The sequence below is a fragment of the Anopheles coluzzii genome, chromosome 2 (genome assembly GCF_943734685.1).
Source record: "Anopheles coluzzii chromosome 2, AcolN3, whole genome shotgun sequence".
Lineage (NCBI taxonomy): Eukaryota > Metazoa > Arthropoda > Insecta > Diptera > Culicidae > Anopheles > Anopheles coluzzii.
Genome location: NC_064670.1, coordinates 72,118,696 through 72,137,395, shown reverse-complemented (window position 1 = coordinate 72,137,395; position 18,700 = coordinate 72,118,696). Strand labels below are relative to the sequence as shown.

The following is an 18,700-nucleotide window of genomic DNA, read 5'->3' as shown; positions in this document are numbered from 1 at the left end:
TGGCAATCTAGCTAAAGTAGAACTATATTCTGTTGAAAAGCAAGCCTTGAGTAAAATAGTAAGCTATGATTATTAATGTAAGGTTCTTAAAAATATAGTCTTGTTCCAACCAGCAACCTTTACACAGCTACTCTCTACATATTCTCACGACACTAGCAACCTACACCTAACTAATGGGAGACTAAACGATATTCAAGGATTGGGTAAACGAAACTGCATTATGAGGCCTTAAAAAAACGCCCATCGTGCACAGCTTTATTCATTGCGCGGGTTATACTCAATATTTTTGATACCTCGATTTCGGTAATATCAAATTCCGAACATTGAGGATGAACGAGAATTTTATCAGTATCATTGCAAAACTGTTTTTTTTTAACGAGTTTTCACTTAGATTGTCTGGTAGATTGGACGACCCTCTATCGCTTGTTATTCAGGCTTTTTGTCAGGCTGCCTTTGGCTGTATCTCCCACGAAATACTACTCGAAAAAATAAAATAAAAAGAGTGTCCCTTACATGCTCTCATCCTGGGTAAAGTACTATCTCTCGGACCGTAGTTACCAAGTGGGAATACAATCACAACGCTCATACCCGTTTGCTAGCACGTCTGGGGTTCCGCAGTGTAGCATCCTTAGACCTCTGCTATTCCTGATTTACATCAATGACCTGTCAAGCATTCTGCCCGTGGGATCATATCGAGCTCCATCCTGCATACGAAATCTTGGTGTCCTGCTAGATTGTAAACTCACGTTTCATGCACATCTTGCAAGATGCCGCATATGATAGTTCAAAGCCGCATATGATAGTATAGCCAGGGTAAAACTGTATGACGCTATGAGCTCTTTTGGAATCCCGTGTAGCATCCATGCTATCGCATACCCGCTTAACGCATGAATACTGCACATGCACCCGTGCTTTACTGCACACGCGATTCCGTGTTTTACCATTGTGGTCGCACCACCCAAGTTGAAAATAAACAAGGAAGACCTCCAAAGTAGGTCATAAATAAGGAAGAACAATTAGCATAAGAAACGCATTAGACCTTAAGCAAAACATTGTAAATTGTAAAAGCCCACCAGGAAGGCGACCGTCTTGACAAACATTCGTTCGTGAAAGCGCATCAAGTTGCGAAAGGGAAAGTTACGAGCGTAAACATCTGGTGGACGAATGTGCGCTAACTTTCTTAAGATGGGAGTATAAATAAAGTTACCAGATCGGACAGAAGATCAGTTCTGATCGGACACAGGATCGTACATCTTGTCGCTTCAACTCATTTATGAGCAGTATTGTCCCCCTACACAAGGTTAGGCTTTACTGTCTCCAACAAACGCACCGTGTATTAGCTGGCCGGTCAGCAAAACTCCAATCCGAAAGGTTAACGAATGCTAGGTGGCATAACGTCGAAAGTTCCCACGTCGAAAGTTGACGCATCACATTGATATCAATTGTTACGCAAGGCCAAGTTCGATTAGTTTACCGCGCCAATCGCAAAGTGCTAACTCAGCACTGCCACCAGGCCTATGACGCGAACCCGTACCGAACCAACAACAATTTTTCCCATCACCACACCCGGCCAAACTGATAAGGCTAGTTAGAATGACTATGACCAACGTCACTTGCCAGGTGAGGGTGGAAGGAAAACTCTCAGGACCTTTTGCTACCACCAAGGGTCTGCGCCAGGGGGACGGGCTTGCTTGTCTCCTATTCAACCTGGCGCTAGAGAGGGCCATCCGCGACTCGAGGGTGAAGACTACGGGAACCATCTTCTATATGTCAATCCAGATCCTGGCATACGCTGATGATATAGACATCATTGGTCTGCGGCTCTCCTATGTAGCAGAAGCCTACCAAGGGATCGAGAAGGCGGCAGAGAACCTCGGATTGCAGATAAACGAGGCAAAGACCAAACTGATGGTGGCAACATCAGCGGGCCTACCCATTAATAATCAGAATCTACGTAGGCGTGACGTACAGATAGGTGAACGCATTTTTGAAGGCGTCCCACAATTTACCTATCTTGGGTCAAAGGTCACCAACGACAATAGCATGGAAGCTGAGTTGCGCGCAAGGATGCTGGCTGCGTACCGGTCATTCTACAGCCTGAAAAATCAGTTCACCTCAAAGAACCTGTCGTGACGGATGAAGCTGGTAGTCACATACCCTCTTAGCCGCGTTCGAGTGGAAGATGCTCAGAAGGATACATGGCCCCGTATGTGTGTAAGGACAATGGAGGAGCCGCTATAATGACGAGCTATAAGAAATGTACGGCGACCTCACTGTCGTACAGCGTATCAAGCTCGCCAGGCTCCGGTGGGCTGGCCATGTTGTACGCATGGAAACGGACGAACCAGTCCGTAAAGTCTTTTTAGGCCGTCCACAAGGACAGAGGAGGCGTGGTAGTCCCAAACTGAGATGGTGTAGCATAGCTGCTAAACAGAACTTATTATAATACACACTATCAGCTATAGACACATTGTAACACACTTCGGATGGCCTGGAGATGGGCTGGAGGCGTCCGCCATTAAGGCCGGGATAATGGACTGGCAGACGAAGGCGTGAGACCGCGAGCGGTGTCGGACCCTCCTGAGGCAGGCCAAGACCGCAAAGCGGTTGTAGCGCCGGATAAGTAAGTAAGTAACCACTTATACTACTTACTTATTACTTATAACTAACTTATGATGTAACTTATGATGAAAATGTGTAAAGAGTCCACGATCCTATATTCCTGAAAACCGTATATTGAGCTATCGTTCGGTCCATCCTGGAATATTGTGGTGTAGTCTGGTGTCCCTTAGCAGCCCGCTCAATCAATTGCCTGGAAAGTATTCAGCGCAAGTTTACGAGGTTCGCTTTACGACTCCTTCCTTCGTCTAACCTCCAAACAACCTGCTTACTATCGACGGTGCCCATTGCTTAGTTTGGAGTCGGCTTTTCGGCTGCTACAAGGTGAAATCGCTTCCCAGCGCTCCTTGCTGGCTTGATTTTTTTACATTATCTAGGGTAGTTTAAGACGAATTTTTATTTTTGTCTAGGACTATTGATGGACAAAGAGCACTCATTGAGTTAATATTTCTACGTCAGTGTAAAAAGATCGCCTTCGTCAACGTTTCTGCTGTGGTTAGTTTATAACTATTAGTTAAGCTATGTAGAACGCTTTTATTTTGCAATGCATATGATGATGCATATATACCCTTTCTACTGTTGAGCGGAGTTATAACACAGTGGAATAAAAGGAGGAGCAGAAACTAAACAATGCACTTGTATGTAATGTATTTTAAACTAGACTGAAGATATTAAACATTTTCTAAAGACTACTATGATGTGTTCATTGCACACATGTTGCTTTCTCAACGTGTCCTCAACGTGTGTCATGAACCTCTAACATCTCCGTAAATTTTCTTTGTTTTGTTGCTCCTAGTGGCTTCGTTAGAATGTCCGAAACCAGAATTCCTAGATACTTCTTCCTTTTGTTCAGAAGATCCCACCATGTAACTTTCCTCCCTGAATCGAACAGGTGCGACGCCTTTTGTTGTTCGCATGGACCTACGTACACTTTGATGCATTTCAATAGCCCCTGGTTCATCTGATAGTTCGCCATCAGATGCACTGTTGTATGGTGTAACATCAAGATCATCCACGGTATCGTGCATGTTCGATTCCCTAATGCAGGAGGATTCAGCAGAAGCCTCCATTTGAATGATGTTTTCTCTCATGGTAGTTTCTTCTGCGCGACATAATGAAGGAGTTGATCCAAGTGGCAGTACCACTACTCCTCCTGATGTCGTTGGTTTCGGTTTTGTTCCAATTTTCTCAACCTCGCATTGTTCTAAAAATTTTGCGTCACGACTAATGGTAATTGTTTTCGTCTCCAGGTTTACGAATCGATAGGCCGTCTGATTGTCCGCGTATCCGACGAACACCAACTTTTCAGCCTTTTTATCCAACTTACGCCGTTTTTCTTTAAGAATGTGTACGAAAGCTTCTGAACCAAATACTCGAAGATGTTCATACGAAGGATTCTTTCCGTGCCACATTTCGTAAGGTGTCGATTCCAGTAAGGAGGATGGCAAGCGATTTTGTAAATAATTGGCAGTAGTGATCGCTTCACCCCAGAACACCTTGTCCATGTTCGATTCTGCCAACATGCATCTCATCATTTCAACGAGGCACCGGTTCTTACGTTCAGCCACGCCGTTTTGTTGTGGAGAATATGGGGCAGTTTGTTGATGCACGATGCCGTGATCTACAACAAATTCCTTTTAAGAATTGCTCCTGTATTCACCACCACCATCCGATCTGATGACTTTCGGATAGTATCCAAACTGTGTTTTCATCATGGCGCAATATTCTCTGATCCGGTTTTCTGTCTCACACTTGTTTTGCAACAGGTAGATAATTGTATACCGATTAAAATCATCAACCATAGTCATAAAATATCGGCTTCCTCGGGCTGTTGATACTTCAAACGGTCTTCCCAAGTCCGTATGTATCAGTTCGCCAACACCAGATGTCCGTGAAGATGAAGAATTTGGGAAAGGATCACGGCTCATCTTCCCTTCACAGCATGATCCACAAATGGATTTCACATGACATCGGTTGATGTTCAAGCCGCTTCCCAAATTGTTCCGCGCAATCTTCATTATGGCTTCTATGTCACGATGGCCAAATCGACGAGGTGTATACAGGAAGCTTCATGGTTTTTATCTACCAACATGGCTTGTTCAGTCTGTTGTAGATAATACAGACCACCTTTACGTTCACCAATCAGCAATACTTGTTTTTCTTTCAGGACACGACATCCAAACCTATCGAAAAACACTTCGAATCCATTATCGGTAATTTTACTTACAGATCAAAGATGGTACATGACACACCTTGTCCAAGGAAACTTTCTTGCGTTTTCCGTTTCCATCCATGGAAAACAATTTGCAGCTTTCGACACCAGCTGACTTGATGGAATCTCCGTTCGCTAATGAAATCGAGGATTGCTTCGATTTATCTATTAATTTCAAAATAGACGTATCGTTCGTCATATGAGAAGTTGCACCAGAATCGAAACACCATGGTCCAATTTCGTTTCCTTCTCCAATGAACAAACATACTTCCTCTCGATTGTCTTCATTAGCAACGTTGACGCTTTCACCATCTAGTTTACTTCTTTTGTCTGCAGCCCATTTTCTACAGTCTTTTCTTATGTGCCCATTCTTCTTGCAATAATGGCACTGTTTTTCCTTGTTGGTTGTTAGTTTCCTGTCCTTCCAAAATTTCGTGTTGTTCTTTCCTCCAGATAGTAACGCTTTATCTTCATCTGCACCATCTGCTCGACGTCTTCCTTCATCCAACAATTTGCCTTTTACGTAATCCACCGTAAGATCTTCACCAGGCTTACTTTCCAAAGCCACGATCAAACCATCAAAGGATTTTGGCAAACTGGACAACATTAACGCGACAAAGGATGGATCCTTCATTTCTTCTCCCAGCGCAATTAAACGAAGTCGCAGAGAACATAGTTCTTTGAGATGGTTAGAAATGTCTCCACCTTCAGTCATTTTTGTGGCAAACATTTTTCGCATAACGTGTATTTTGCTGGACAAAGATGAACGCTCATGATAGCCTTTTAGGGCATCCCACATATCTTTCGATGAACTCGTTTGCATGGCATGGATAAGTTGGCTGTCGTCCAACGACAGACCGATCAGTGCCCTAGCACGTTCATCATTCGCAATCCATGCAGCGTCGGGACTTGCTGGTTTCGAATCTTTCACGACAGTCAGCACCTTTTCCCTTGCTAACAAAAGTTCCATCTTGAATTTCCATATTGCGTAATTTTGATCGTTTAATTTTTCAATGGTGACGTGTGATTCAGACATGTTTCTAGATTTAAGTTTTCAGTGTTTCTTCAAGATTAAAATTTTCGATAAGTTTTCAGTATTACTTCAATATAACACAAACTTAACACTTGTTCGACAGTACTTCTGGGCCCATAACCCGTTGAGCGGAGTTATAACACAGTGGAATAAAAGGAGCAGCAGAAACTAAACAATGAACTTGTATGTAATGTATTTTAAACTAGACTGACGATATTAAACATTCTCTAAAAACTACTATGATATGTTCATTGCACACATGTTGCTTTCTCAACATCTACCAACACTTCTTGAACCACTTACTTCACGATTCTATTATGATCCGTGTTAGAGAACTCGATTTGTATCTGGTTTGATGTATCTATCTGAACGAAGGTCATTTGCATTACCTGTTTAACTACTAAATTTGTTTAACTACTAAATAAATATTTTTAAACCACACGTATTGTAATTATGTAATTATATTCAGAAGGGATTTTTTGTAATTATTTACTTAAAAAGGGTGGGAATAACAAAATGGACGCGCCACGCGTATATGTAATTATAAATTGATACGATACTTCCTGCGTTTCGCGTTGCAGTTTGTTTTAACAAATAAAGCCATTTCAGATCAATTTGGCAGCAATATCTCGAGTCAGCGATAGAATTCTCTAACCACTTTTATAATACCGATTTTGTTTCAGTTCGTGTAGCGCGGTTTTGTTTGATACTTTTCCGTTTGAGTCAGATAATCGACACTATAATTGACACAAACAATAAACACATTAAAATGATACATGTGGTGGCCGATCAACGATCGGATGTGCAGGATGAGGATTCATGGCAGGTTCTTCAACCCGACCATTATAAATGTGCCTCCTCCTTCAAGCACATAAGCATCCGCAACCCCTGCTTCCAGCATGCACACCGCCATAGTTACACCTGCAGACACCCTAAGGGTGATTCAAAGTCCCAAATCGACCACGTTCTGATTGACGGAAGGAACTTCTCGCATATGATCGACGTCAAAATGTATAGAGGCGCAAACTTCGATTCGAATCAGTTGATCGCGAAAATCTGGGAACAGGAGGAACTACCGGAGGAGTGGAAGCTGTGTGTCATCCACCCAGTCTACAAAAAGAGCGACAGGCTGGATTGCTAGAATTTTCGAGCCATCAAAGTCTTTAATGCTGCCTACAAGATCCTGTCCTAGATCCTGTTCTGCAGACTTGCGCCCATAGCTACAAATTTCTTCGGCAGCTACCAAGCTGGGTTTGTTGGAGGCAAATCCCCCACTGACCAAATGTTCATCCTACGGCAGATCCTCCAGAAGTACCGAGAGCGCCAGCTCCCTACGCACCACCTGTTCATCGACTTCAAGGCGGCCTAAGACACCATAGACCGGAAAGAGCTATGGAGCATCATGCAGCGGTACCACTTCTCTGGGAAGTTGATCCAGCTGTTAGAGACCACTATGAACAGGGTGCAATGCAAGGTGAGAGTGTGGAACTTGACGTTGGAATCGTTCGAATCTCACAGGGCTCTGAGGCTAGGTGACGGACTCTCCTGTGTGTTCTTCAACATCGCCCCGGAAGGGCTAGACAACGACATCCGTGGCACGATCCTCTACCGGTCTCTCCATTTGTTTTGGCTTTGCGGATGACATCGACATCATCGGCAAGACGACAGCGAAGGTGTGTGAGGCGTACCGCCGACACAAACGCGAAGCAGCATGCACTGGATTGAGAATCAATGCGACAATGACGAAGTACCTGTTCGCTGGAGAATCAGACCATCTGGAAAGCAGTGTATTAGTTGACGGCGACGTCTAGAGGTAGTAAAGGAGTTCTGCTACCTCGGGACGGTTGTTTAAGTTAGGATGCATTTTTCAGTAAAGTGTACCGACCCGAAGGCTGATTCTTAAAGGATTGTTAGAAGACTCCGAAATTAAAAGGTTCATATACTACGTTAAAGGCTCGAATCATGGAGTTGAGAAAATCTCTAGATCAACGCAAGAAGCGGACAGCAAGCGGAGATTCCGACTGCGGAATCGATTCCGGAGCCGATTCTGGAGCCGATTCTGGAGCCAATTCCGGAACCGATTCCGAAGTTGACTCCAGAGCCGATCCCAGAGTTGACTCCGGAGCCGATTCCGGAGTTGACTCCGGAGCCGATTCCCGAGTTGGCTCCAGAATCGATTCCGCAATCAGAATCGGCTCCGGAATCGGGATTGACCTGGGAATCGCAATTTGCCCCGATAACGGAATCATAATTGACTCCAGAATTATAATTAGCTCCGGAATGTTAGTTAGTTCTTGAATTGGAAAAAGAAGATTTAGAAGCGAAATCAGTCCGGGAATCTCCATGAGAATGGATCTTTTACAAGTTTATTTTTTATTTTTTGCGATTATCAATACGTAGTATGATTGGACCCAAACGTCTACTTTTATGGCGATGCCAAAACTGTCTCCGTTTGGCAGCCTATTATAATTTAGGAGCCAATTCCGATTCGAGAGCCGATTCCGATTTCGGAGTCGATTCCAAAACCGATTCCGATTCCGGAGCCAATTCCGGAATCAATTATGGAGCCGATTCCGGAACCAATTCCGGAGTCAATTACGATTCCGGAGCAGATTCCGGAATCGATTCGGGAAGCAGATCCTAGACCTACTATCCGGAATCAATTCCAGAAAACTGCGTAGCTAGCCGGAATCGATTCCGACAAAAACTTCATTTTTCCCATCACTAAAGTGGACTGTACGGCACCCTTCTTGGATACGCTATAGGAATATTCAATGAGCTTTTGCTCGTTATAAGGGGTATTTGTGGAGCATTTGCATTTACTCGTTCTGATAGGATCAACTGTATATAATATTTCAAAGAACTATCTAAAAATAAGCAAGTGAACGGTTTAAATGACCAACTACGAGAGGAAAACACAAATAACACTCCTTTTTTGCCTAGCCTTCGGATGTAATCGATTGCAGGTATTTATCCTGTTAAACAATGCAGGATGCATTAAACAATGTACGTATTCTTAATCATGTTTATTTCATCAATTGTAAGGACTATTATAAAAGAAACACGGAAGCCTCCAGGAGCTAAAATATTTCACTTCTATCGTCATGCAATGAATAGTCACTATCCGTTTGAATTATGCAGGGGTCCATCAAGAAGAATATTTTACTTGCATAGTGTTAGGTTATGCTGCTGCTGTAACTTCGCCTTAAAATAATACACGAACAGATAAATGCATATTTTTTCCCAGCTTCATCACATTTCCAAAATGGTGGTTGTTCGTGTTTCGGAAATTACTACTCTATAGTACTAGGCTTATATATTACAAAACTTGAAAATTAAAATTCAGGTGTCGAAAGCTAATGTACTTAAAATTCAAGCAGTATTTGCAAACAGTTTTTTACATTCATTTATGTATTGCAATTATACACAATAGCTTTGTTACGATAGAACACATCATCCAAAATGTAATACTACAGTCAAAGGAGCTACCCATTCGATTTTCCAATTTGATGCTAATTTGTGTTATGAAAATTGATTCGACAAGAAGTATCGAAAGACTGAAACACAATTGCAGTTACTAGTTTTCCATTTATATTGCCTTTGTGCCCACAGTTGAAACACTATCAAATATGTACTGTTATTATAATCAATATCGAAGAGTGCTCAATGCAGGAATGCAGAAAATAGGTTTCACTGCGTAAAAGTTTGGATCTGTTTCAAAGACATTTGCGTTCGGAACGGCTTACAATGTTGTGTATTGATCTTAAAGCATTATCTTATATGTCACTTGTGTAGAGCTGATAATTTCACGTATCATCATCACTACTACTTTAGATTTTTTTTTTACTTTCTAAACAACGTATCACAAAAACATCTATGCATACAAACCTTAATGGTTTACGCATAGAACGCTGTTTAAACATTACTTTCGTACTTACATGAAAGTAGATACAAACTCTTGTTTAGGAATCCTTCGACGAAGAATCTGGCAATACCGCATCGTCCGGTACCATGCTTAGTAACTCCGCTTCTGACAATTTCGCCAACCGGCTTTCGCCTTCAGAACCGCTCGCAGGCTGACAAACGTTACTAACCGAAGGCAAGCTGCCGGCTAGGTTAGCCAGCACTGCTCCAGCAGCAGTAAGGGAAGTGACAGGATCAAACGACGCAGCATTTGGTACCGCCACCGTCGCTGGCAGCAGCGTTGCAGGGAGAATGCGTTCATCTATATCACCTTGACTGTTGGCAACTGGTATGGCAGAGTAAGGAATAGATGGTGCAGCTTTGTATCCACAGTACAGGGAAGGTGTCGTCGGGTTGTATTCCTCCTCCTCCTCGTCTGCATTCGCTTCGGAAGTTCGGTTCGTGGCAGCCGTTACGGGTTCTGCCGCTAGTGAGCCGGAAGATGGCCCGGAAGAAACTTCGCCGACGTTTTCTACGGACGGCACACTTGCAACACCTGCTGCTGTATTACTGCCTCCCTTAATACTGGCCAGAATTTGTGATAGGTTGGGAGGTATGGGTATTTCGTTGATCAGTGACGGCGGTAAGGCGGAATTAATTTCGTCCTCCTTAAGTTCGGCCATGCTGATCAGACCAACGATTTCGTTCTTTTGTTCTGCAATTTTCCTGTTCAGTTCATCCATGGCGATGCGTATTCGCTCTTCTTCTATATCAACCCCGTGTTCGGAGGTTGCAGTACGTGCCACCTTTGACGTATCGACGATAGCGGTCACATCGGCGAAATTACTATCATCGCTCCCACCTCCAGGAGAGTACGGTTCATCGTCGTCGTCATCTATCAGCATGGCGCTAGATTCCGGTGCACGGCTCGATCCAATAGTGCTACTGTTGCTGTTTCCTTCCACGGACATGACTAAAACCGCGATCAAAGAATGTTAAAGATGATGATAATGATAATAATAAGCATGACTTAACAAATAATCAGAAAGCATACTCTTACCTTTGCCTGCGATCGGTGCTTTTATGATATTCATATCGACTTCCATATCCATCGGATCATTGGCCGGAGTATCAGGGGTGCTCAATTTATTCGATTCTAAGCTAGTAGCCGATTCAGATCGCACTGTCGCTGTGTCATGCTTCAAGTCCACGTCCGGTTTTGCTGGCGCTTCATTGGCTGGTTCCTTGGAAGTGTACTTTGTAATAACTTGCTGCATCAAAGAAGATTTACTGGACGTCGATGAGCTTGTGCTTGACTTTCCACTTGCACTACTGATCGAACTTTTCGGCTGGTGCCGTACGACCTGTAGCAAATAAAAATATAAATTATATATTTATTAACAATTATGTTACAGAGAGCATACATCCCACTCTCAAATTATTTACCTTTGATGGAGCTGACGTAACGGAAGAATTCGAAGATGCTGGTCGTTTGCCTCCCTTGATCTTTACCAGTATACCTAGCAAAAGGTTTGGTTTATTATCACCTTCAATGATACCAATACCCCTAAGAGGTTTTAAAATCATCGGTATCATTTGATCCGCCGGCAATGGAAAAATGTAAAAGTCCTTAATAGAAGCCGACGGTGACTTCACTACACTGTACCGTTTGCGAGAGTGAAGATGTTTGTACAGTGTGTAATATGCGCTTGCTTCCGGCGAATGGAAACGCACCAAGCAGACCTCTTTATTGGGACTCTTCTTTATCTGCCCAATGTATTCCCAAACAATCTCTGGTTTAATAGTTCCGCAAATATTCAGATCCACTGTGAAGTCTTTCACTACATCGTGTATTTCTCCGCTAACAGCGCGTATTGACATTTCGATGCTCGCAACATCGATCATGTGTACGCTACCCGTCCAGTAGTTCTTTTCTGCTTCTAGTTTTTGTTGATCAACGGGGTCACTGCTTTCCGGTTCCTCCAGGGATTCTCCTTCATATGGATAGTGCGGGGGTGTTGGAATTGTAACTGTACTTGTCGGTTCTTGGTCCTGCTCGGACTTCGAGTCTTTAACCGTGCTCTCTACTGCTACGCCTGAACTGTTAGAAGCCTCGGCATTTTTTTCCACAGTCGATTGATGTTTATCCGACACAACGACCTCACCCAAATCATCTGTGTCTGTCTTGTTTGTTTCCGTTTTCTCAACTCCCTTGTCACTAAGCGTTTCTATCGCGGATGGTTGTTTAGTTGTGTCTTTCGTTAGTTCTTCTGTTCGTTTTTTCGTCGACCCTGTAGTAGTTTTGCTTTGCGCTTCAATAGTTTTACCATCTGTTGTTGTGTTCGGATCAGATGAAGTTTCGGCACCACGACTAGCAGTTGACGTTCTTCGTTTCTCCGAAGAACTTTTCAATGATGCTTCCTTCTCGCGTGAGCTCTTCCTTTCATGTTTAGGGCGATCTTTGCTACGTTCGCGTCCTTTATGATGACGATCACGATCACGATCCCGTTCGCGGTCTCGATCGCGTTCCCGATCACGATCACGATCCCGTTCTTTGTCACGATCGCGTTCTTTCTCGCGGTCCCTGTCTCGACTGGAATGCCTTTCATGGCTACGTTCACGGCTGCGTTTTCGTTTGTGCTTGGAGCGGCTGCGATCCCGCGAGCGATCGCGTTCGTGTTTTCTTCCACGGCTGCGACTGCGACTGCGACTACTTCGGCGAGATTCTTTTTTGCGTAACGAAGATGATGATGAACCTGCACCACCGGAACCGTGACTATCAAGCTTTCCGCTGCTGAGTGTTGTTACACCACTGCTGCTGGATATTGATCCCATGCCGTATAGACCAGAGTACGTCTTACCATACACGCCGCCATATTCGTACTCTTTCGACCGATGCGAGCCTTCCAGCAAACCAGTAGATGAATCATCCATCTCACTCGTACTGCTAACAGCCGAATTGTTTAGCAGAAGAACTACATCCTCAACAGGCGCCGAAGGGTCCAACTGAACACGATCATCCGTTTTTCCTTCGATCACTTCTTCGCCCTTATGCGTCTTCAGAACGTAATTCTTCGCACAGGCAAGCAAATCTAATTCCGATTTCTTTATCATTTCTAACTGATGTTTAGCTTCTTTCTCGCGCCATTGTGCCAGTTCTTGACTGGCCAATTCGTCGGCGGTCATACGAACCTAGAAGAAACAAAGAGTTAAATTGAATAATATACACCGTATATGCCGTAAAATTAAATAATATACACAGCATTAACCATATTCAACAGCTCGTGCATTTATACATACCAATTGCTTTGGTTCAATTAATTTCTCGGATATTTTTTGGAACAGTGATAAGTTCTTGCGATCTTTTATGTTAAACACCAATGATCGGTACTTGGCTCGATACTTCATTCCAGTGTCCTTGTTGAACAGGATAAACATTTCCCGTTCGGTGTCGTCTACGAAGCGATCAATTTCTTCTTCCGTGAGTCGCATAATCGTACTATCTTCTAGCAGTTCAGCGGTACGTTGCATAAGGTGTTCCTACAATCGATGCAATAATATTTATGTTATCCTTTTGAACAATAATTCTTAACAAATTGTAATAGAGCTATTTTTTATACATTTAAATAGTGGCTACCAAAAGATTCGATTACCACTTGCTGGACCACTTTGTTAACAAATTAAAAGCATATGTATGGACCACGGTTAATGTGTTTAACCATTCGCGGTGGAGAAGTAGTATCGAAATAGTGAACAAAATACACGTACCTTCAATGTTTTCTTGACAGTCACACGAATGTTTTCACCAGCAGGAGTAGTAGATGATTTTGATCCTTTGAACTGTTTTGTTTGATCTGATGCGGTGGCCGATGAAGGCGAAGGTGTATGAATTGGTTTTTGTTGTTTTTTGCTGATCGGTGTACTGCTCGGTGAGATCGGGACGCTGCTGTTTGTATTCGATTTCGGTGGATTTGCAACATTCGATGCAGTTTTGGCCACAGGCGTTGCAGTTCCCTTCACTGGCACAACGGGAGTAGAGGCGCTAGGAGTAGACGAGCTAGATTTTTGCTGAATTTGCTTGCTGCTTGTTGTCGGGAGAATTTTCGGAGAATTTTGCGACTTTACACCCGGTTGCGGCGAGCCCGAGGCAGATGTGGATAGAACCATCTTTTTCTGTTCGTTAAATTTCAGCTGAGTTTGAACCTTGGGAGACGATCCACCAACACCGCTAGAAGATGTAATTGTAGCATTAATGGAAGAGGAAGATTTCTTTTCCGCCGCTTCTTTAGCGAGTTGCTGCTTCCGAACTTCAGCCTGCTTGGCAAGAATAATCGACGCTTGAGCCGAACCGGGTGGCACAAGCTCGAATGTTGGATGCGTTTGAAGCCAGCTTTTGAGTTTATCTAATGAAGGTGCATTTCTTCCTGTTAAACAACGACCAGTTTTTCGCTCCATTACTATTACCTACAATAAAGGCGAAACGTAATGTTAATATCAATATGAAGGGAACAGAGCAGGATAAATATTCTTACAATGTGACTTTCATTCGTTGAATCTGTATTGCCAACCGATGCCGTGGCAGGGGAAGAAGCGACAGGAGGACGGTCCTTGGATTTGTCCACCTTAGATGACTGCGCGTTCACAATGGTACTAGAAGCGTGTTTACGTATGCATTCATCGCTACAGTAAATCGAGCTAGGTTTAGCACGTTTAGTACAAACTACACAATTCGTCACATCGCTAGCCGTTGACGGTGTGGGTGCTGCCGGATGTGTGATCTTAGGAATCGCAGCAGCATTTGCTTCCGTGGTTCCGGTGTCACTGCTTTTTTGCCAAAATGCCATCAACTTCGGTTGCTAGAATGATAATAGATAGAAGCCTCATTAAGGACGATTCTATGGTATTAACAGCCAACCATTCTGCCTACCTGTCGATCTTGTTTCTTTTTAAGACAGTTAGGGCAAGTCCATTCGATGCCGTCTTGCTCCATTTGTTGGCCCATCGCTTTAGTAATGTTGACGCATTTACCGTGGAACCAGTCCTCACACGAGTCGCAACATATCATAAAGCGATTGTTGTGAGGTTGTCTGCAAATACACCAAAGCCTGCAGGAGAAAATATGCTCATAAATATTAATTATGTACTACTGCCGTTGTTATCTGCTGCAGGCCTTACCGATCTGGATCGTCTTCCGAGTTCCAACTCTCATCTGATTCGTAATCATCGTCCTGCGCAGCTTCTATGGCGATTGCCACATTGGACGAGCTAACTCGTTTCACGCGAGTACTATCCACCGATTGGCGCACTTTACTGTTTCGTTTGTTTGCCGTTGCGTCGTCAGTCGTTTTTTGTTCGCCTTTACCCTCCACTAAGCTACCAGCTTCAACCATGGCGGCTGTAGGTGTAGCGGGTCGAGAGGAGGATGGAGTCATTACACCCTTTGCAACGGACTGACGTCTTGAAAGCTTGGGCGTGTCAGATGCAGCGACTGTTTCAGAACTATCAGCCACAGTAGCCGGTGGCTGTTCGGTAGGCTTGCGAGACGTTGTCGGTGTATTCGATCCACCAATTTGTGATCGTCGTTTAGACGCGCGTGTTGTGGGTGCTTCTATTGGAGGCAGCGTTATTACGCGCCCGTCACTACGACGAATTAGAATCGCATCTTTCCGTTGAACCGCTGGCTGATCTTGGATGGTGGATTGCTCCTGAGCGGCATCATTGGGGGTCAATGGTGCCATGGAAACTGGATTAACATTGTGTTGCTCCGGTACTGCAGTTGCAGGTCCAAAGGGTACGCTATTTGAAGTAGGCTGTACAATCGGTTGCTCCGGCATCAAGTTTGTGATACCACCGCCCATAGGTAGAACCGGTGGAGCTAAAAGTCCATCCGGACTTATCACTCCTAACACCTGCTTATCGAGTATTTCCTGCAGTTCCTTGTTTTTCGCCAACTCCGCCACATGTTCGAGCAATTCTTCCGGCAAGGCATCATCGTTACTGGTCAGCGCCTCCAGGATGCTGGTATCGGGTAAGATGTCCACGGCCGGTGCCACTGGCTGAATAGCTTTCACCTCGGGAAGCATAGCCGTCATGGCTCCCGCACCCACTGTGTCCACTGTATTGGACGGTGTTTCTAACATTTTTACAATGTTTGGAATTTCGGCTGGTTGTGCATTCGTCGTCTGTGCGGAGCCTAAAGATTCAGTGACGGGTGTAACAGTTATTGGTTGTCGTAAATCTTCTTGTACGATTGCATCAATCAGATCCAATCTTTGCTCTGTGCTAGGATGCGTAAGGGTAGCCGACGCTGGCGCTTGTATCTGCATTACTGGTTGTTTCTGTTCGGTAGTTTTCATCGTTGAATGAGCGGGTCCTTTTACTGTTGTTAAACTAGTGGTGGTGGTGGTAACGGGCAAAACGTTACTGGTACTAGTATTTGCTGAGGAAATGCTACTGGGGGTTGACGGTTTGTTAGCATTAACTTTTTTGATTATATCTGGTGTAGAAAATAGTGCAGACATATCGCTAAATAATGCGGCATCGTGTGGATTGGTTTTAGGTTTCTTTTCTTTCTTGGCAACCGGTACACTAGCTGCGGCTGGCGACGCGACTGCTGCTGCGACAGAAGCTGCCGGCTGTTTGGGCATGCTAGAATCCAGTTTAGTTTGCACTTTTCCAGAGACAGCTCCATGCGGCAGTTGTTTGTTGCTGCTAACCAGTGTCGGTGTCGTTGATCCAGACGAGGACGAGGAACTAGAGTGAATTCTTACGGCATCTTTCTTCACAGGCAATCCCTTAACACTAGGCTCCACTTTAACGATGGTAGATTTTTGTGAAGGTGTTTTCACAACTACTGGCGTTGCTGATTTTATGATTACCTTTCCCTGTTTATGCTTATCGCCTTCCTTGGTCATGGACTCATTTAGCTCTTTTAAGTCAGATTTTTTATACTGCGCTCGTGGCATCGTTTTCGGCGAAACCTTACTCTTTGCTGTTTGCTTTCGTTTCTTGCTCGTCGAACGTCCACTGACACTAAAGTCTGCATCCATCTCATCATCTTCTTCCGAGAATGAAGACTCTTCGTCGGAATACTCCGAATCGAAGTCGTCATCCTCCTCTTCTTCGTCATCAACATCATGTGCTGGCTTTCCAACAGGTTTAGTGGGCTTGGTTACCTTTTTCTGCTCCGGCGGCGTAACTCCTACAGCTGACGTTGATTTTTTCAATTTGTTCTGAGGTGTCGAGCCGGCTGCTGATACCGCCACAGGGCCAACTTTGATTACCTTCACGCTGGATGGTTTACGCACATCGACACCCTTTCCACTGACTGACTGACTCACAAAACTGCCATCGATCTTAGGTTTGCTGGCCGTAGTGACAGTGCATTCTTCGGACGAATCGGCATCATCCAGCAACGTTCTTGGGGGCAATTTTTGTGTCGGCGAAGAAAGTGGCGTATAGCAATGATCGTTTGAAACGAGTAGCTTCAAGTATTCGATGTCAACTGCCTCCTTGCGTAGAGGATGCTCGTAGCCAGTTAAGCTGAGCACTTGGGCGGCAAAATTTGACGCTTCCTTCGGAGGGTAGTAAGCTTCCACCGTCAAACTAACGTGCTTTGGATCATCGTCGTCCCCCAGCAGCATCGTGCTCAAGCTTTTTTTAGCTGTAGATCGCCCTCGCCGGGGTGCAACTCCGGCGACGCTGGACGTAGCGGAGCTGGTACCAGCGACAGAATTACTGTCCTCGTTCGAATCTTCATTAGAGCTGCCAGCATCAGCATCCATTTGTTGTTTCTCTTCCTTACGCAGCCGCTGTTCTTCTTCGATTTCCTCCTCAATGCTTGGCGTTGGGGAGGATATACGCACCACGCTCACCGATGTATCATTCGTTTCATTGGCTACAAAAAAAAATGAAAAAGCAAGAACAATATAAAACGTAGGCAATAATCTTGAGTCTTTTTAATGAGACTCAACCCGAATGCAGACGCGGAACTAAAACGTAAACAATTACCTAGCAGGCTCTGGAGAGTGCTTTGATCCACCGATACGGATCCATCCTTGTTGACCAAAATGACCAAATTTGAATCGATTTTCAGATCTTCGTGAACAGCACAGGAATCGCTTACATCACGTTCCTTCGCGCCAATACCGCCGCTGGAACCGGCATCACTCTCGAACCCATCGCGGCTGGAAGAGGCGTACACTTTGAACACTGAGCTTGACATTGCTTTATTCCTTGCGCTTCTAGCGTGGGCATTCTACTCTCCCGGTGGAGGTCTTCTTCACACAAGAAAAAAGCACAATCGAAGTCCGGAAGAACGTGCTGCGTGCACTAAAGCTGACACCCACACACAACAAGTACAACATCCGCTCAAGTAGTGATGTTGTTATTGATAAAAAATGCCCGCCCAAAAGTGATTGACCGATGCTCACATACAATACCAAAAGCGCGTGTGATATGGTTAAACGATGAAGCCAATTTAATTCGCTTTACATTGATACATTTCACTTCAATTGCAAACAATCCGCTTCATTCTAGCAACACCAGCCACCAAAAACGCCAATAAAACCACGAGCACAAACAACACCAGAATGCGCCTAGCCAGCCGACGCCATGTTTTTTTCTCGCTCACACACTCTAATCCAAGAAACTGGCAAAAACGCGCCCACCAATTCTGTCTCCGATGTTTAGATAAGGAATTCGGTTATTGGAATATATGAACAATGCTCAATGCAGTGTGCAACATGGAGGAAAGCATAAATAAAAAGGTATCAAAGAGTTAGTGGCGTGCTTTCGCAGTTATTTCAGAGCCAATCTTTTCGTTCAGTGAGTGTGAAGAGGCGGCAAGACCATAGGTATGACATGAGCGCCATGTTGAATTGTAGGTTGACAGTATAGTTCTCAACATTTTTGCCAAGCGTGCAGATAGGAAT

General features: G+C 44.3%; 1 protein-coding gene across 1 annotated transcript; it reads right to left on the bottom strand.

Annotated features, from left to right (window-relative positions):
• Positions 1–8,875: 8,875 nt before the first annotated feature.
• LOC120949521 (uncharacterized) lies at positions 8,876–18,610 on the bottom strand. Its single transcript, XM_040366876.2, has 9 exons — positions 17,778–18,610; positions 14,943–17,664; positions 14,695–14,872; positions 14,300–14,623; positions 13,536–14,231; positions 13,068–13,307; positions 11,214–12,959; positions 10,828–11,131; positions 8,876–10,740 (listed from the first exon to the last, which is right to left on the bottom strand). Exons 1-9 carry the CDS (start codon positions 17,989–17,991, stop codon positions 9,827–9,829), a joined length of 7,338 nt encoding a protein of 2,445 aa, XP_040222810.2. The 5' UTR covers positions 17,992–18,610; the 3' UTR covers positions 8,876–9,826.
• Between the last annotated feature and the right edge of the window lie 90 nt (positions 18,611–18,700).

What these genes read in the sequence shown, in the direction of transcription:
- LOC120949521 (XM_040366876.2), bottom strand. Translation starts at nt 17,991, where the DNA reads ATGTCAAGCTCAGTGTTCAAAGTGTACGCCTCTTCCAGCCGCGATGGG. An exon ending in CACTCTCCAGAGCCTGCTAG is followed by an intron (nt 17,665 to 17,777) that starts GTAATTGTTTAC and finishes TTTTTTTTGTAG; the next exon opens with CCAATGAAACGAATGATACA. An exon ending in CAACGAATGAAAGTCACATT is followed by an intron (nt 14,232 to 14,299) that starts GTAAGAATATTT and finishes CCTTTATTGTAG; the next exon opens with GTAATAGTAATGGAGCGAAA.